At 37.0% G+C, this 19313-nt stretch overlaps 4 protein-coding genes across 11 annotated transcripts; 3 read left to right on the forward strand and 1 right to left on the reverse strand.

The window, feature by feature from the left end:
• The first annotated feature begins 377 nt into the window (after positions 1–377).
• LOC143369352 (condensin complex subunit 2) lies at positions 378–3353 on the forward strand. Of its 2 annotated transcripts, none has more exons than XM_076813177.1 (2): positions 378–904; positions 1103–3353. In XM_076813177.1, exon 2 carries the CDS (start codon positions 1156–1158, stop codon positions 3190–3192), a length of 2037 nt encoding a protein of 678 aa, XP_076669292.1. In that variant the 5' UTR covers positions 378–904; positions 1103–1155; the 3' UTR covers positions 3193–3353. The 2 variants fall into 2 exon arrangements, with proteins under 2 accessions (XP_076669292.1, XP_076669291.1); XM_076813176.1 differs by having other exon boundaries at positions 378–899.
• A 201-nt stretch (positions 3354–3554) lies between these two features.
• LOC143369356 (cysteine-rich hydrophobic domain-containing protein 2) lies at positions 3555–8638 on the forward strand. Its single transcript, XM_076813187.1, has 4 exons — positions 3555–3967; positions 4291–4501; positions 4635–4751; positions 5724–8638. Exons 1-4 carry the CDS (start codon positions 3849–3851, stop codon positions 5772–5774), a joined length of 498 nt encoding a protein of 165 aa, XP_076669302.1. The 5' UTR covers positions 3555–3848; the 3' UTR covers positions 5775–8638.
• A 581-nt stretch (positions 8639–9219) lies between these two features.
• On the forward strand, positions 9220–12315 carry LOC143369355 (uncharacterized). Its single transcript, XM_076813186.1, has 7 exons — positions 9220–9634; positions 9783–9961; positions 10067–10239; positions 10311–10527; positions 10607–10789; positions 10861–11044; positions 11152–12315. The coding sequence occupies exons 1-7, from the start codon at positions 9531–9533 to the stop codon at positions 11480–11482; spliced, it is 1371 nt and encodes a 456-aa protein (XP_076669301.1). The 5' UTR covers positions 9220–9530; the 3' UTR covers positions 11483–12315.
• On the reverse strand, positions 11548–18529 carry L(3)05822 (SH3 domain-containing lethal (3) 05822). Of its 7 annotated transcripts, none has more exons than XM_076813183.1 (6): positions 18389–18529; positions 16479–16557; positions 14878–15004; positions 13996–14766; positions 13656–13919; positions 11548–13572 (listed from the first exon to the last, which is right to left on the reverse strand). In XM_076813183.1, the coding sequence occupies exons 2-6, from the start codon at positions 16553–16555 to the stop codon at positions 13441–13443; spliced, it is 1371 nt and encodes a 456-aa protein (XP_076669298.1). In that variant the 5' UTR covers positions 16556–16557; positions 18389–18529; the 3' UTR covers positions 11548–13440. The 7 variants fall into 7 exon arrangements, with proteins under 7 accessions (XP_076669298.1, XP_076669296.1, XP_076669297.1 ...); XM_076813181.1 differs by having other exon boundaries at positions 18375–18529; XM_076813182.1 differs by having other exon boundaries at positions 18306–18444.
• Positions 18530–19313: the final 784 nt, after the last annotated feature.

Here is a 19313-nt window from a genome sequence, read left to right on the forward strand (position 1 = left end):
GTGATTTATAGCATATTTTGTTGGTGGCAACTGAGACTTCAGAACTGTCGAATCACAAAGGGTTGGGGAGAATTCCACTTATGCCCAAATCGCCCGCAACGCCTGTGATTTTCATTACGGTAGGTTTTCCTATACGCGACTGGACGCAACGTCAAGAATTTCAAAGTCGATTTTCTCGAAAATGAAGCGTGATACCAAAGAAAGTCACTGTTTCTTTTCAACTTATAACAAGGAATAAAATTTGTTCATATTCCGCTTCAATTCGCCCAAAGAAATCATCATCATTCACGAATCAGTGTGGCGATCACAATTCACAACTATATTTAAATTTGATGCCTTTGCGATCACAGTTTACTTTTTCCAGTAAACTTTCTCCCGCCAATATTCTTGTGTATGTTAATATTGAAAGTTGAAATATAAACAACTTGATACTTCTGTCAATACAGTGAAAATATTCGAAGCTTTCCCTTTAAATGTATGAAAATTTGTGTGTACGAAAAATTATATAAATGACGTGTTATTATATTCATAACTTTTCAAATTCGTTGGAAAGTTTGGCGTAGTTTTATGTGGTTATTACAACGATTGCTTCGGAATATATCGTAAAGAACTAATTTTGCATTGTAAATGTATTGCGTGGCACTTACCGCGCACAGATAATGTGAACAGTCTTCGTCGAGTGTAATTTAACAGCCCACTGCAGCAGAGCTTACACGAATGAAGTGTAATCGTTAATGCATACTGTATCCGTATAAAATTATTTGCAATTATGATTTGCAAGACACATGTTTATTCAAACATGTTCAAGTATCGACGCTTTTCAATGCACATTATTAAGAGTAGAGAATTTGTTAACAGCACAAACTGTTTACTGGTATAATTATATGGAAATAACAGAGGTAATGTATGAATGAATAATATTTATATTCAGTACTAAAATACAAGTTATATCAAGTTACTAAAATATTACTATGATATTGAAACTGCCCCTTTTTAAACGACACGTTCCCTTTTTACCATATGTTAACAATAATAAGTTGTAATTTTATTATGGATCTATACTAATGTAAAGAATCATATTCACGGAACGTATTTCTTTCAGAGACATAGATAACAAAACTTAGGATACATATAATTTTTAAACAAAGCTATAAAATGGCGACTCGTAAAAGTATGGCCCATATATTGGCGGAAGCTGCTATCCATCCGTCTCCAACTTCTTCGCCGTTGCGACGAAAGTCGATTCTTCCACAGAGTTCAGCTTCTTCCGTTATATCAGAGAATGACGATGATGCAGAACGTCGGGCTCGTCGTCGTGAAATTAATGTTACGACCACACCGGTGACTACTACAAGCACAGATGGTCACAGAAGACGCTCCTTAGGACTCACCCTTTTAGGGCAAATGCCAGCCGCTCAAATGGCGGAGCGTATATCTCAGTGTATAAAGCTTGGCACCGAGAACAAAATTAATCTAAAGAATGCGTTCAGCTTAGAAATGATTGATTTCATGGTATACATGATCAAGAAGCAAGATACCAACATGACGAATTTGCAAGTGGCCAGTACGTCTTTAGATGTAAGCACTAAAATTTATGGATTTCGCGTTGACGGCGTTCACATGGAAATACTCAAAATGATTGGTGGGCTGGACAAGCAGGACATAAACAATCAAAATGGGAACGGCGCAGAGCAAATGGATGTTGAAGGAGAGCACAATGAACATCAATCGAGAAGCCAAGCAATGAAAAGGAGGAAAAAGAATAAACAACGAATATTCAGTACGCCGGAAGCTTTGAGAACGAATGTGGCAACTGAAAAACCTTCTCTAATAACTATGGAAGCGGATTCACAAACCACGGATATGTTGTATCAAGCGACTTTACCGAACCATGCAAATTCTAGATTTTACCAACACCAATATAATGATGTTTTGGTAGATACGATAGAATGCGAAGATATTCAAGATAGAGATGCAGGCTGCTGCATTCCATCAGTAGGGGAGTTTTCACAGATGCAAATTTGTCCACCTGTATTTTATTTTGATTTTCAAAGCTGGAATGAAGATGACATAGCAGAAGTTGAGCCGGAGGAGAATGACGATGGCGGATTTCAATTTGATCTTGATGCGAGTTTACCACGCGATGACGAGCCTGCGCCTACTAGATTGTGCTCCTTTGATATTGACGATGTCGAAGAACACGTAAATAGATTCGTTAACGTGTCCAATCAGGTGGAAAACATTGTAGATTTTTATCAAGTTGTAGCCACCTCCGCGCCAGAAAGGGTTTCCGAATACTCGTTTGTCCACAAAAATTTAAACATACATTGGGCGGGCCCATCTCATTGGAAAGCTACCAATTTGAGGAAAATTTTAGGCAACAGCAGAGTGGTTGAAACGTGTCGTCAAGCGGCAGTGAAGAAGAAAAAGGAGGTGGAACTGTGTTTCGATGGTGAAACAGTCGGAAGTGTGGATGCGAAATTCTTGTCGAGTAGAACAGCAAAATTGCAGGCCAGAACTGCTAAAGTAGAGTGGAACGAGGAGATGATAACATTACCGCCTGACGAACATTATGATATTACACTAGCGAATAAATTGTATCGTCATCCGAAAAAATTAAATCATCACGCAAACGCGAACGAAATGAACACCACGCATTTGTCCGAAATCGGGGAGGATTATAATTACGAGAATGAGAATGACACGTCGAACTATTGTCCTGGCACGAGTAACGGCGAGTGCTCAGAAAATGTTGTAAATGAAAATTGTATTAGGTCTGACGATGAATGTGTGGTAGAGTCACAGATACCTTTCACCGGCGATAATCTAGTTGCGTTACCCAAGCTGACGAATAAGCTGTCTATTGCATTTTCTGTACGTGCAAAGAAGATTGACATGAGGCAATTAAAGAAATCTATTTGGAAGTGCCTGAATACAGACAGCGATGAAAGAACTGAAACCGTACAAAGTGCAACGAATGAAACTGCGCAGCAGAATGTAAATACTAATATGAGTGGCAGTAAACGTTTCAGCGATGTTTATAAAATGCTTCCAACTAAGTTAACAAAAATGAACGCCGAAGCATTAAGCTTTCCAATTTCATTTGTATCTCTATTACATTTAGCAAACGAGAAGACATTAAAAGTAACTTCCCCTTCTGACATGTCTGATCTTATTGTAGAACAAGGGTAAATGTGATAAAAGAGCATATTTTAAATAAAAATTAGCTGCGAATAATAAATATATTTTACTTACAGTACTGTAACAGAAGTATATTTAAAATAATTGTTATATTTCTCAATCCAGTGTAATATTACTATAACATATATTAAATTAATTGATTTTGTAACGAATTCCTTAATTAGCTATATTTTAACTTTTTTTACAGCCTCGATATTACAATTTAAGATCTGTTTACTTACCGAAGGAGTTGCAGAGAATCAAAATTTAAATCGAACAATTCCGCGCAAAATTCAAACAGTGCTGCTCGTTTCCGACTGAAAATCCGAGCGCACGCTCGCAGCTCGTAACGTTGGCGAGCGTGGGATCGTATTGAATGAAAAATTGATGAGCTGTGAGCATCTGCAGTGCGCGTCGTGTGTTGTGTTGCGAATGGTGTTGCTACGAACGGCTTTCGACGGGAAGTTTGTTGTTCGGCCTATGATCTCCGCCCGCGAAAATGTTCGCGCGTGACACTTAAGACGGCCAGCGTGCACGCGTCGCGATCTCGTGTCGGGCATAAATGAAAGAGAACGCTGCTTTTTAACAGGGCGAACGTCGTTCCTGGTCGTTCCTTCGCAACGATATAGCTGTGTTGCTCGTAGAGCGGGAACCGTGGAACATCAAGAATGGCAGATTTCGACGCGATCTACGAGGAAGAGGAAGAGAACGAGCAGAATTTAGAGGAGCACTACGTGACCATGGTGCCTGATCCTATAGTTATTCGCGGGGCTGGCAACATGACCGTGTAAGCGGAACACCTGTCATCCTTTCGACTCTTCCGTACGCGAATTTGAAATGTTGCCCCGAGAACAAAGAGACGAAAACCGTAGACACTAGATGCCCCTGTTTTTTCCCTTTATCTCTCCGGACGAGATTTGTCCTCTGAACTAACAACACATACGTACTTTCAACGTGACCAAATTACGTAAAGAAGGTTGATATTTGTAATGCAGTTTTTTTCCATAACTTCTTTACGACTGCACGTGCACGGGAAAGGATAATAATATTCTGTCGCTTAGATTCGTAATCGACGCGATGTATTTGTAAATGTAGCACTGTTTGTTTTAGATTCGGACTCAGCAATCGTTTTGAATCAGAGTTTCCAAACGGCCTGATGTCACGCGTTGCTCCAGAAGAATTCAAAGCGACCGTTCTGAGAATAAACAGCGTGCTGAAGAAAACGTTGCCAGTTAATGTTAAGTGGTTGTTCTGCGGCTGCGTCTGTTGCTGCTGTACGTTAGGTTGTTCCCTTTGGCCTGTGATTTGTTTGAGTAAAAGGGTAAATACTTGATACTTATAGAAACATGGATTTTTATGCAATAAACTTACTCGTGCTCTTTCTATTTACGCTGTAGCTCGTGAGAACGGTTTTAGATTAAAACTAATTTGACTTTATTTGTGTTTCTGTGCAGACACAGCATTCATTAAATAAATTACTAGAATGGGAGAATAGTAGGCTTTATCACAAACTCGGATTGCACTGGAGATTGGCAAAACAGAGATGTGATACTTCGTCCATGATGGAATATGTAAGTAAATACAAAGATAATGAATTTCTGTCTATTCGCTATTCGTTGCTCATTGGAATTATAATAATTGAGGATCAGATGGTTATGTAAAAATATGGAGGAAACTAAAGGATAGTTTGATCCAGAGAAATCGGTATCGAGTAGCCGTTATCATTTAAGGGGTCAGTCCACTGTGACGGTTTGAAAAATTAAGCTATTTTTAAAGATTTTTTTCTCCGTAGATACAACATATAAGGCAATAAATCTTCTTGGTATTTATTAAGGTACTCTTATATTATACAAAAAAAAATTTAAAAGAATTCTTTTAATTTGTTTTTAAAACAACATTTTTTCAACTGGTGCAGGTGATTGCAAGAAAACTATTAGAGTGGCTATGGCCAGGACCACGGAAACCTTTTTGGATTAACCATTTCATACTTTTTACAAAGCAAAATGATTGAAAAATTCACCGTATTTCGGCACTTAAACTTCAAACCTCCGCCATTTTGTTAATTTTTTATCAGTAAAAATAATCCTTTAAAAATAAACACACTTTGAATTTTTTGTTTCAAATGCGTCGTTCTCCCGGAATCACCTGCACCAGCACTGCATCGCTTTCTCAAGGCGCTCAAATCAGTGCGATATATATTTAAAAAAAAACTGTTAAACATTTAAAATAGATTTTTTTTTATACTGTCAATAAGTGTATTAATAAGTAGACAAAACATTATTTACGTTGAACATTCCGTTTACTAAAAAATAAATCCTAAAAAATGACAATTTTTCACAACTTCACAGTGGACTGACCCCTTAATTACATAAATCTGGTAAGATCGAGATATTTTGTCTCGTTGTTATATGTAAATAGTTGAAACCTTACTAGTACGAACGAGCTAATGCCTCTACTTATATCATGATCTGAGCTGTTCTTATATGTTGGCCTCTGTTTACATATAAGCGTACACTTACTTGTTTTCACCTTTCGCTTTACAGGTTCTTTTAATCGAATTTATTCCAAAAATACCCTTATACAAACCCGACTAAAGCCAAGATCTGGATTCTCGTGTAACTCGTGCACACAGACTTATCGGTGTAAGTTCGAGAGGCGCGAAAAGCCGAATCCCGCTGGCGTCGCTTGAAATGAAAGAAAATGCGAGGCGTCATAGTTGACATTTACAGGAGGCATATTTTTTGTAAATATACGTAGGATTGCACAGTACAATAATGAGATATGAATGTGGAATAACTATCACGTATTAGTTTTACCCTGCAAAGTCTACTCGACCAGCTGTAAAAACATAGACGATTCATGTATCTGTATTCTATTAAGTGAAAATTACCTTTTTTCTCTTTTTTATTTAACATTTATCTCAATGGAAATAGAAGGGTTTTGCGCAGGGGAGGCTGAAAAATGGGATTAGATAACAGATTTAAAAGTACTACTTGATGTCTAGTTTGCTAGTCATTAAAACGTAATCAAATAGTTTTTAATTTTCGCAGTAATGATTTTTCGAAATGTACACTGTTTGATTAGTCGTTAAGCTTTCAGGTAAGAAATCAATCTGATACAGTACAACGAATGGATTGAGATATTTTGTGATGCAAAGGCGGAAGCTAACTATTGAACGGTCTTTGTATAACTGCAGAATACAAAATATACACACGCCCATTTGTACATACTTATGTATACAATATAGAAACTTATTTTGTCTATAGGTTGATTTATTTCCACGGTGATATTAGAAAGTATGACGCATACAGATATGTTTTACTTTCTGACGTATGTATACTTGACATTAGACTTTAAGATATTAAACGTATAAAGCTACTGAGGGATATCAATACTGTTTTAAATTGAAGCGTAGGTCATGCGAAACTTATCTCCGCGTTCATTGAAAGAAATTAATTTTCCGACATTAAGGAAAACGAAGAATTTCATCGCGATGTTCACGTAAACTTTTAGAAAACTTTTCTTTATAGTACAATATTCCACATCACATCGTACGGTTCTGCACAGGCACTTCTCTACAAGGAATTGTCTTTTTTACGAATGAAAGTTTCAGTTTGTATATAGATATTAAGATCAAACACAATGAAGTTAGAGATGAGAAAAAAAATTGTAGAACAATATAGAACAGTTTTTAAAACACGAAAGTTTATTAGAAATCTTTTTGTTGCTATTCAGTGGCTGTGATCGAGAATATAAGACTAGCTTTCAATTCGAGCATGTGTAACAATATGTCTTAAAGATTACATGTATATCCTATTACCGAGTTTCTAGTTTTTATGCATAAACACGGTAGTATCTTTCGGCTTTTCTGAGCACGTACTTAACTTGCAAAGTTACCAGTTGTAGCGGTGATTTCTTTTACTAGAACAATGATGTAACTACCACACAATGATTCACACAAATAATCGTCTTTCGAAATATGATTTTAGGGAATATTACTTTGCATTTCCGACAGAGATATTTCTAAATCATTTTTTACGAGACACTGCAAATCATGGGTGTTTAAAACGGATAAATATCATTAGAAGCTGTATAACTAGTGATAGTCCATACGCAATGGGTCGTTTTAAGTGTTTAAGTAGAAACTAATTAACAGAGGACATATTTTGAGATGTACTGTGCAATGGAGCTATAAGTGTGACAAAACATTGATCTTTTGTCTGTTTAAAAGTTACAATTGCAGTAGAACTGTGCAGAATTGATGAATGTAAAAGTCAACACGTTTCTACACTGTGCGTTAGTAACTTGTAAACTAGAGTGGGCCGAAAAAAACAAATTTTCGAAACTCGAAACAGCCTAGTGCGGAAAATTTGCGCCGTGAAAAACTTTTCCGCACTAGGCTGTTTCGAGTTTTAAAAATTTGATTTTTTCGGCCCACCCTATTGTACACACGTAATCACGGTTTATTCACTTTTTACCACAAAAGCAACGCGTTGTTATCCACATTTATTAATTCAGATAGGATCACACTACTTCCTGACGTTTGCAACTGTATAAATGTGAATGTTTTAAAAATTAGCAGGCGAGTGGTAAACAATAGAATCGATTGTTAGTTAATTCAGAGATGCGGATTCATGTTCTAATTGATTATCATTAACTAAAAATTCATTTTCATTAGCTATACGTTAGCATTATATATAGTTAACTTCTTGTATGGATTTAAAGCGTCTTGCACATTTTCATGGGCGCGACTGTTAATATGTTAAAAACTTAGTTTACATTTAAATATTAAAGGGAAAAAAGCTGGCAAGCGAATGAGTATGTAGCGGTTGTACCAAATTTAGGATCCTCAAAATGAACAAACTCTGGAATTGTTTGAAAGAGCACATTCGATCTGATGAATTTACTAGTAGCTGGGTAAACAAATGCCGTTGTTGAAGGAGAATTTATTCTTTCGAAAATAGGCAGATTTATTTATATATTGGAATTGTATCAGTGAAGATCTGCGCAGAAATTTGCGAGAATGGGAGATGTTGAGTCAACTTCTATAGTATTCGTCAACAGATACAAAATTTATGAAACGAGAGGGATATATTTTTGATAGACAGAACGAGTAATGGCAAACGATGTCCCTAGAAATGTATTGTCGCTTTTGTTAACTTACGATCATACATTAATTGCGTTCGGTGAGAATAAATAAAGGAGAGTTTGTAGAGAGATGCTTAAAAGTGAAGTACCGTTTAATTATCGTGATGGAAGACCCGACAAAACAAATCTGATATGTAGAAATTGGTCTATTGTTAATATGAAAAATAAAAGGAAAAAACAGTATTCAATAACTTAATGAGAATAAAGATTAGGCTATCATGGTTTTAATGTGTGCCTTTCACTCGTGGATTTGTGTGAATTGTATATGTATATATTATATGTTGAAAATATATTGCAAACTATATTTGTATGAAGTGATAATGATTTCTTTATAATATGTATAATTAAAACGAGAATTCTTATAGCCACAAACTTGTCGCGTAACATTATATAAATTCAAATTCTATCTTTCCTGTACTAATATGTACAAATTACTCATCTTTTGTTACGTTAATTTGATGTATATTTGGTTATAACTTGTGATTTAGAAACTAACAACAGATTGTTTTACATCACTTGGAAATCATGTAACTTCGTGTAATTGCACTAATTCTATTTTAATTTAGGACTAATGATTAATTAAAATAATTTCCATCGAGAAAAGAAGCAGCAGCTTTGTAATTGAACAAATTTATGCTTTTCATTTTTATAATTATTCTCGTCTTTCTAATAGCTTTATTTCACAGAAGGAGGAATCCAATTATTCTGTCTAATAAAAATATGTTTTTGATAGAACTTAATAGTGTTAACGGAATAAATTACTTCTCATTTTTCTTCTAACGTTATTAGACAGAAGGCCTAATCAATAATGTAACTTAGTTAGAATATAGCTATCCTCTAAGTCGATACAAGTTTAAGAAGAATATTATATGTGTGTATTCTGGAAGCTTTTATCATTCGGTGTGCTAATCTGCATTTAACTGTACGCAGAGCACAGGTCTGCTACAGCTAGTCTCACACACACGTCGCGTAAGCTGTCATCTGCATTGAAATGATATTTGCCAGGAATAATTCTATGTTATGATAATTGACAACAGGTGCCTTCGCAGCTCTTAATAAGAAGTAATACATCATTATCAGTCATGGTAGTGAAAAGGTGCCTGACAGAAGGAGGCATACACAATTCAAGCAGTTGCTTTTTCTTTGTGATCTATTAACTGTTCCCAAAGTTCATTATTATATCAATTTTTCATATACAACAAATGGCTTCGTTGAAGAGCGCAAATGTGCAAATACTTGTGTTTATTTTAAACGTGCTACTGCAATCTGTAGAATCTGGTCAATCATTCATAAACAATGACATCAGGTGAAAAGAAATTTCGAAATTGGAAACATAAACACGATCAACGAGAAGTTCATATTCTTTGAACAACATAATTTTATATGTTTTAATGGACCTTCCGTGTACTCTTCTTCATACATATATGTATATATTTAGTTTTGCTTTTTATTAGAGAAAACTTAACCTGTGCACTGCCCCTCTCAACTCTGGACTTTATTTATAATCTTACGCAGCCCAACTTAGAGATTACATGGCCCTGCGAAGTGCGTTACTACTGGGTATCGTTACAACCATTCGTGAAATCTGTGCGTTTTCTGCTTGGCTACGTGACGCCATTTATTATAATACTTGGTAAGCAGAAAAATTAGATCAATGCCTGCAATCTTCAATCCCACTTAGTCATCAAGTTTCAACGCCTCTTCGTATCGCTTTACTGAAGTAAAAATGTTCGTGCAGGTGTGTTGCTAAATACAGTTTCTTTCGGAATGCTGAGCACTCCGATACTTTGCGAATCGAATTTGTCGCTTTACTTGAAGGCGCTTGCATTATCCGATAATGGAGCACTAGTCTTTAATTACGCAGTTGGCATTGCGAAGTCTCATTTCACATTTATTAATAATCTTTTTATGGTAAGCAATTAATTAATCAGTCAACTATTTTCGCACGTGTAACTGAAGATCTAAATTTACTATTTTCTTAGAATAGTAGGTTTTTGTGCAGCTTAAATTCCGTGACGATGGAGTTCTTTCAATTCACACCTACTTGGCTGGTCGTGGCCCTCACCTGGACACGAGTCTTTGCTATTATATTTCCTTTCGGAATACATGGTCGTTGTGACAATTGCTCTGAAATAATAATCCTTACGATTCTGATATGTACCAGCTTTATAATATCGCTGACAAAACTGTATTCAGGAGGTAAATACTCGCAGCCGTTACTTCCTGTTGTAACGACGACTTAAAATAGTTGTAAAAAAACAATCCGCTGAAATTTTAGGATATGAGACGGACAGTGTGTTTGAATTTATACCGTGTCAGAAGAAGATAAAGCCATGGGGCAGCACCATGTATCTTTACATCGCCTTGTCGACATGGCTACCTTTGCTCTTTATATTCATCGGAAACATTTTGCTGATTTTACACATGAAGAAAACTGAAAAGATTCGTAGCCAGCTGACCCGTAAGTGAATCACATGATTGCAGTTCCGCGATCGAAGAACTACGAGTACATTCAATGATATTGTTCCTTAGAAAATTTCAGACACAAAACAAACAGAATACATCACACTTCTAGGATACTGTTCGTAGTGTCGACTGTTTATTTAGTCCTACTGTTACCCCTCGGTGTAGTCGAAACTCTGGAACTGTACTGGGACGTTATTCTAATCAAGTTTCCTGCTGCCGAGGCAAAGAAGAAAGCAGAATATATACATTGGTACGAGCTACTAATTATGAAACAAACAGGAATTCTTTGTAGTCGAAGCGAACAGTAATTGGGACTATTTAAATATTATTTCTCACTGCGTTGCTATTATTTTTCAGGTTGAAGGAGAAAATGCTACTAAAATGGTGCCGCGGTTTATGCTTCCATGTGTATCATTGGAATTTTGCGATTAACTTCTTCTTATATTACCTGACGGGTGAGAAATTTAGAAACGTTGTGATACAGACATTAAAGCGATACAAGACTGCGATGTCGTCGGTATTTACCAAACATTTTAACAACTGTATGCCGTGCTCGAAGTATCCGGCGCAATTGAAGCCTGCGCAGTCTTCAAATGTGCTACTGATAAGAGCTATCACGCTCAGCGAGCAATCTATCACTGGCAGTGTCGTTGGGCAAACCAATAGAGGCGCTATTATAGATACCTAATCAATCGAAAAGAAATATCGAAGAACTCCTTAAAGACTGTTAGTATTAAACATCACGAAATAATCTTTTCTTACATGCACATCTTTTTATTGCGTACATTGTTAATTATACCTCATGGCAAATTTTAGTAATTACTTCGGTCTCCTGTACACGAATGTTTCTCCCAAATACTCATCTCGGTATTATCTCCCTCCGAGTTACAACAATTGAGATTTCTATTATACAATTACAGGGCATCTCTCGCGTCATCGATGCTGTATAACGCATTAAATAATTTATTCCTCGTATATGACAGAATCGATTGCTAACACAGTCAGACATCCTACTAGACGTTTTAAAATAATTTCAGGCGCTGCATTCCCTTTGCATTGTATCGACAGAAACGAAACAACGTGGCGAAACGTAATTACATCGCGACTCTAAGTTCACCTTCCCTCCTAATTTAATATTATTTCGTTTTACAAGTTAGACATCTGGTCCCAATGCGTGGAATCGATTGATATATTGCTGGATAATACTGCGGCTCAAGTTCCCGTCGATCCTTTTAGCAATTTCGTAATAATTTAGTGCACCTTACAATTCAGGAGATTTTATGTACACGCATACACACACACTTGCATATATACATACCTTCAGAAATTAGATTTGTAAATATGCTTCACCGCGATAAACACGTAAATAATTATTTACATTAAACTACACGATTTTTAAATGTAAAGAGAATTTCATTTTTACATACTCGGAATTGCGTATTTATATATTATATATTAATTACAGCAGTGCTTTTGTAATGGTAACTTGTTCCATATACGTTTTACTTATTACGAAACGAAGTATGAAATATTCAAAATAAAAGATACGTGTATCTCCTTAGTACCCTGACTGTTTATTATTCAGTTAATTTTGGTCCTGGAACCGTAGTATAAGACAAGTTACGCAAAACGTTTAACATTTGCTGGTTCCCCCGTATATTTAAAAATACGGCGTTAACATGCGTTACATAAAAAAGGCTTACATGTCTAGTAACAGGTTTGTACCAAGCCTACTAATAAGCTTGAAACAGTTTATGTACATATGGAAAAATACAATTGTATTACCTGTACATAGTATGTTTTACAAAATTATATTTACTTGAGGTGACTTGTCTGCCAAACAAACACCGACTTGTTATGTACTTGCTAATAACTCTGGCGTTTACCTACCCCATTAATCGAGTAAAGCTAATTAACTAATAAATTTAAAACGTGAAAAATTACTACTTTAAAATCGGAGAATTATCTATATAACAACATATTATTACCCTTTTTTATGCAAGAGACAACTTAAGTAGTAAATATGATTTGTCAGGGCTTGAAATTACTATTAAAAACTAAGGGGATACTGTAAACATTTATACATGCATTTTTCCATATTATCTTTCAATGTTTGATAATTGACTATCTTTTACGATAGTAAGAAACATCGTTTCGTTGATTTTACTCCTTAGAAAACGGGACTCAATATAAAACTTCGAATCTCACGATTTTATCATCGGAAATATTGATGTAAGAATTAGATGCTATGAGAATATTTCGTTCGGAGATTGAGAGACAGTTACTCTTAGCTTGACCTTTTAATATTACAAGTCTCAAAACGTGAAGACCCTCTTTCCAAAAAAATTTCCTCCAAAGATCGGTAAAAATATCGTTCCCTTGAAAATTGCAAGGCGATGCATACTTGCACGTAATTCAGTCTTCTCGTGAATACAATTTTACGACACGTATCTCTAGTCACTCGACGCGACTAAAGAGACACGATTTGAGTAATGGACCTTAATATTTAATTTCTTTTTCTTTCGCTTCCGCACCACACCGTTGCGATAATATTCATAGGGTACAAAGAGTAAGGAGTAAGAATGAAATTCGCGGCAGGGAAAGTACCAAGATAATATATATATATAATATAGCGGAACTTGCGAATTAACACGATCTTGCAATATTACATGGGACTCTGTTCACAAAATTTGTTGGAAACTGCCCCCTCCGACCTTTACACTCACCGTATAACCAATCCTGTGATATCCTCGAGAGAACTGTGATCTTCGCGCCTTCCTGCAATTGTGCGCGAGTAAAAGGTAAAGAAGTCTGGAGAAATTGCATACCAAAGAAGAAAATACAATCGTTTAGTAACTTACATCAAATGATAGATCCTCATCTGTTTCGCCTTTAAAGGAATAAATAGCAGTAACTACATCGTCTGGAACACCAGGCAGTGGTACTTTGATATCAATAAAATTCATAGGAAATATTCCTTGTCGATTTCCTATTCTACCCTCCATCCAATCGTCGTTCACTTTTCTTATTAAATATATAGTATCGCCTTCTTTGAAAGGCAAATCATCTGCGTGCGTTAATGGGAAGTCGTACAGCGCGATGCCATAAGGTTCTTCGCTTTTGGCCTGGGAGCGGGAAGCAAAAATATAGCACGTACTCTGGTATAGATACATACGTATAGATCGCATTGCGATTACTTACTGCAAAAGCGTTGTTCACTTTTGTTAAATACTCTAATGGCGGGCCAGGTGCTGGTATCGTGGGCATAGGTGGCGACGGACTATCTTTACAATCGCTTGGCCACGTATTTGTTAAATCTAATCCCATCAGCTTAATAAAAGGCGTGGTCGTTTTACTGAAACGCGTCGACTCGGTTTCGACGTAATTCATTTTCTGTTCCAGTTTCCTTTGCAGAACCTTTGGTGGTGCCGGTTTGGGTGGTTTCGCCCGAATGATGGTTGGCATCGATTGAGTAGTTTTCAAGCACGCCTGGTTGGAAGTTACTTGGTTGTCAGTACGACTGTTTGTATTGAAAGCGAAGAAACACGCATCTCCTACATGTTTTACAGTTTGCGCTGCACTATGGTCAGTTACTGTTAACGGCCCGAATGGATCTGGCGTTGGATTGGCTTGCCAAGGATCATTCTGTGGTATCTTTTTAGTAGATATTCCAAAGAAATCAAAATCATCTTCGAAGGCGCTCTCTGTTTGAGATGTATTTCCACTACTCGTGAAGGCAGATGGATTCGAGTTACCATCGCTGCCGAAACTATCCATACTGACACCGTCACTGCTCGAGCGAGTTGTGAATGTCGGAGATCCAGGTGGACTGAGATCTATCAAACAGACCGATCCATTTGTATGTTCTGACTGAAATATCGCACTGTGCATCTGAGTATTCAAATGCGTTGAACTTGAATGATCGTTTCTCTTCCGTCCGAAAAGATTGGTCAACAGTTCGGTTGGCCTCGCCTATAAAGATGTCACGTAAACAATGTTACATAACGTTTACAAGTCAGAATAATTCCAGCTTAACGATACATAATTTAGTATCTACCAATAATAGATCGATTTTTCACTCACAGGTTTCTTTAGTTTCTCTTTCTGCGTCTGTGCATAATTCTGATTAAACCTTGGCGGTGGAGGTCGAGGAGGGGGTTTCTTCTTTTGAACAGGCTGTTGCATTAATGTAGATCCAAAGACATCATTTCTATAAACATTATAAAGAATATATTTAACCAAATGATAATAATGCATCAGTGTACAAATTCAGTTGTAAATAGTGGATATGATTTTGAACTACTTCTAGTTTAATAAGCGCGTTCAACTCGTAAAGAATGGCAAGAATAAAAATAATGTAAATACATATTTTTCTCTATAACATATCAAGGTCAGCTTCATTCTGGAACCGTACATGCTTTTTCATATTAACGTAGAGGACGTCCAATATATCATTCGTCGATACGGTTAGTAAAAAAAATATTTGGACGCTTTTTAACCCTTTCGCTACTACAGGCGACTATGGTCGCCCTCCACAAAATGCCATGATTAGTTTGCTAAGTGACGTGTTTCGTAGTTTTGAAAAAAATGGAATTGGTCGGAATAGCAAAAAAAAATAGTAAAGGTAGTTTTTTAAACTTTTTTTTGCGAGCCTGTAATGAAAATTCAAAAAATCCGTTTGTAGATTGAAGTAAGTTACATACATTCCTAAAATTTCATCAAAATCGGTGAACGTTGCTCTGAGCTATAAACGCTTAAAGATCGCAGAATAAAGCCGAAAATCGCTGATTTCGGGAATTTCGCGATTTTCGACATACTTCAATCTACAAACGAGTTTTTTGAATTTTCATTACAGGCTCACAATTAAAAGTTTAAAAAACTACCTTTACTATTTTTTTTCCCATTCTGACTAATTCCATTTTTTATCAAAACTACAAAACACGTCACTTAGCAAACTAATACTTCTAGCTTCTAAAAAAACACTTGTGTTGTTTGGACCAATTCTAAAAAAGTTATGCGATTTTAAAAAGTGTCTAAATACTTTTTTTACTAACTGTATCTGGAAGTTTAATTTTGAACTGACTGTGCCCAACGAAGCTTAACTTCGATGCCTTAACAAAGACCGATACATTCTGTATTGTATAGCTGTTGATGAAGTTTATCTAGCAAACAATTAAAATGATAAACATAACTTTGATCGTCTAATTTATTAGCTTATCATGCTCAGCATGGAGTACCAATGAATCGTCTAAAACACTAAATAAAATCTACACATTACTGGCAATTAATAAGTGCAAAAGAAACACGCGCAAAACTACATTCTCGTATACAGAACCACACTCAAAGAAGGTCCCTCCCCGTACAAAACACCTTCGTTACTATCAATTCGCTTTAACGCCCCCTATGTTACGCAGAAAGATTATACGATTCCACTTGAACCAACCAAAAGGTGATTTCACTTAAAAGAAAACAATATCCAAGAAACTATAACTACTGCAATTCCCCGCTAGCTGAACGTACTCATTATCCTCAACAATTCCTTTCATCGCGACTGTTGGAAGTAGCTTGAAACCGACTCCAACTATTCCAACACAGGCATCCTGCGTACAAAAGAAAGCATTGACCACGCGCGCAGTAGAAGCGAGGACGACGGAATTACGTTTTTAAAGCAACATGACACTTACGTGCTGCTCCAAAGAACGCTTCTTTGTGCCGTCGCAGTGACAGGTGGACGAGGGGCCGAGCGCGTAGGAATGCGCATTTCTACGAGCAAACGAGAAATGAGATGATTAGTTGGAAAGCGATTTGGTCGGGGCACGCTATCGCTCCGTGCCAGTGCACCGATCCCACAGATTCTCTCCTATACAGTGGTGGTGCACGCGCCGCGCGGATGCAGATGCGTAGGAAGAGAAGATGCGAGGGAGCATCTGCGAGATGGGAGAGCCGTGCTTACGGGAATGGAGGATCTGCGCCACGGTTATACGCCCACCGTGGAACGTCAGATATCTTTTGACGCGATCCGCAGGCGCGGCGATAAAGGCAGAGATTTCGCGAATCGCGATACACTCGGCCGTTTGACGTGCGAGCCCGAGAGCCGTGACGTAGCAACGAATATTCGCCCGCAATCTCAGCCACGCGAGCAACAGGCGACGATATTTGAATGCACGTAGCACCAGATTCTCCGAGCTGGACGAGCCATTCAATTACGCTTGAATGACGGCGATGCACACTGACAGGTCTTGCACATACACCACTCACCTGTTCTCACGTTCGCGGCCATTTTTCATTCGACACGGTCGCGGGTGTACGCTGCGTTACGGCGGGACAATGGTTTAAAATAAGTCGATCGGACGGCGATCGAACAGCAACGGTCCGATTAGGGAACCAATGTCTATTTCCGTTGGAATCTTGATCACTGATCAAATACACTTAGCGGAAAGTAGCGGGTGGGTCTCTGTTACGATCGCGGTTTCATGTTTGTAAACGATTTCACTTGTTAAGGAAAGCGAGTAATTGCATCACTCCTGTCCGACGCATGTAATTGCAACCTACATTGTCTGTTTATTCTTTATGATTTGTAATTGAGTTGTTTCGTATTAGTGTGTATACTTTCTTTTTCGTGCGTGTGCAGGGATTGGTTTAGAAGTACTGTGGACTTTATGTTACGGGATTATTCGATTGTAATATTTGTAATGGGGTAGGTATTTGAATTTTGAATATGGAAAACTAAATTTTCCTTCGATGTAAAAATTTGTTCATTTATGCAGCCACTTGCGATTCGACGATCTATATCACGTAAGAGATTCGCTATAATTTATTGCGCAGTGGTATCGGAGAATAATTTATTTAATTCGAAAGCCCCGCTTTTGTACACTTTTATGAAAATAAATTTAGAATATTGTGTTTCTTAAGCAATGTAGATACGCAGAATGTAAATAAATATATAAATAAACAAATTGTTTTACATTTGCATATATTGAATGGGGCGTTTCAGTTTGTAGGCGTTGCCGCTAGATGGCCAATCATTTCTCAGTTGCTGAATTGAGTAAATATGTAAAATGCGTTTCGTACCAATAAATAAAGAATTCTGTTATTGAAAATGTTTGAATAATGAACTGCAATGCCTCTAGAAGTGGCATAAGACCTTAGATTATAAATAAATAAAGAAACGAAGATATTCTTTGTTCTTCGATATACATAACCTTCTTTCCATTGAACGGTCACAGAAAATTAACGAATTTTCCCATTTTCTAAAAACTAATTTATCTACTTTCGCAAATGTATCTCAAACGTAGACTCTTAACTACTTTCCCATATGATATTTATTACTATTCTACTGATAATTAATCAGGTAGATATTAAGTTAATGGGCACGATTGAAACAGACGTACTTTGTACCAAATACTTAAATTTTTGCAGTTTAATCTGAAAATATAGACTTTCGACTACTTATCCATATAAATAATTATAATGAATTAGTTACTATGTATTCTTGGACACTATTAGAACACCTGTCACGTATTCCACAACACATTCGCAGGCTGTAATTGACCTACAGCTTCCAATAATGATTTACGTACTTTTGCAGATGTACTTCAAAGTATCATATACCCTTAGCTATTCCCTGGAGCCCAATTTGCAAGCATCTTATTTAAAAGTCAACACTTCTTAACCTAAAAGATACGTTTTCCAACTACCACAGCACTCGGTCAGCTACAGAATCTATTGCGTTCTCTATATCTCTTTTTCGGAGTATCATTCCGTTACTTCCTCGCGTGATGCGCTCCTGCTACCAGGGGCACGAATCTATCAGGCGCGCATAACCAAAGTTAGTGGCACGATCACTGTGCCCATCTTTGTCGCAGACACCACCCTTCTCTCTCCCTCGTTCCACCTATAACATCATGCATCCCTGTCATCATCTCTCAATTTTTGCTCCTATTCGGACGATACTTTAGACGCGGTGCACAGCGCTCGCGTGCAACAAGAATATTACGGATAGGGAAAACGTTTAAGGGGGTAGACACGGGTAATGCAGCGCTCTGTATACCGACATAATCTGGCCCGAAACATGGGTTTGCGCGCTGACGTTGTTTGTCCATATATGAGCAAATTTTGGGCTGGGCGAGGTCTCATTCGAAAGATGAAGGTTGAATGCAGCCCGCTCTGCTCATGGTTCAAAGAGATTGTGTTGATATGTAATAATATGAGTGTCCAAAGTAGAGAAAAAGTGGGCGAAATTCACATTTAGTAATAATATTATTGTATTTTAAAGGCTCTGTATTTTTTTTATCCGTTATATTGTATTTACTCCGTCGAATTGTATAAAATTGTTGATCTCTTCAGTCTTGGCAAGTGATTTATTCTCCTTTAGCTGCTCCGTTTTTTATATTTTTATGTTTAAGTTGTACCTACTTACCACGCCAAAGATGGAAATTCTTTAAGCTGACATTAGAGATTAGGTATCATAGTTTTTAGAGTCTTCCTGTGCTTTTCTCGCAACTAATACAATTTTTCTC

Source organism: Andrena cerasifolii, chromosome 5 (assembly GCF_050908995.1).
Source record: "Andrena cerasifolii isolate SP2316 chromosome 5, iyAndCera1_principal, whole genome shotgun sequence".
Taxonomy (NCBI): Eukaryota; Metazoa; Arthropoda; class Insecta; order Hymenoptera; family Andrenidae; genus Andrena; species Andrena cerasifolii.

What these genes read in the sequence shown, in the direction of transcription:
- LOC143369352 (XM_076813177.1), top strand. Translation starts at nt 1,156, where the DNA reads ATGGCGACTCGTAAAAGTATGGCCCATATATTGGCGGAAGCTGCTATC.
- LOC143369356 (XM_076813187.1), top strand. Translation starts at nt 3,849, where the DNA reads ATGGCAGATTTCGACGCGATCTACGAGGAAGAGGAAGAGAACGAGCAG. An exon ending in TGATTTGTTTGAGTAAAAGG is followed by an intron (nt 4,502 to 4,634) that starts GTAAATACTTGA and finishes GTTTCTGTGCAG; the next exon opens with ACACAGCATTCATTAAATAA. An exon ending in CTTCGTCCATGATGGAATAT is followed by an intron (nt 4,752 to 5,723) that starts GTAAGTAAATAC and finishes TTCGCTTTACAG; the next exon opens with GTTCTTTTAATCGAATTTAT.
- LOC143369355 (XM_076813186.1), top strand. Translation starts at nt 9,531, where the DNA reads ATGGCTTCGTTGAAGAGCGCAAATGTGCAAATACTTGTGTTTATTTTA. An exon ending in TTCATAAACAATGACATCAG is followed by an intron (nt 9,635 to 9,782) that starts GTGAAAAGAAAT and finishes GCTTTTTATTAG; the next exon opens with AGAAAACTTAACCTGTGCAC. An exon ending in GACAAAACTGTATTCAGGAG is followed by an intron (nt 10,528 to 10,606) that starts GTAAATACTCGC and finishes CTGAAATTTTAG; the next exon opens with GATATGAGACGGACAGTGTG.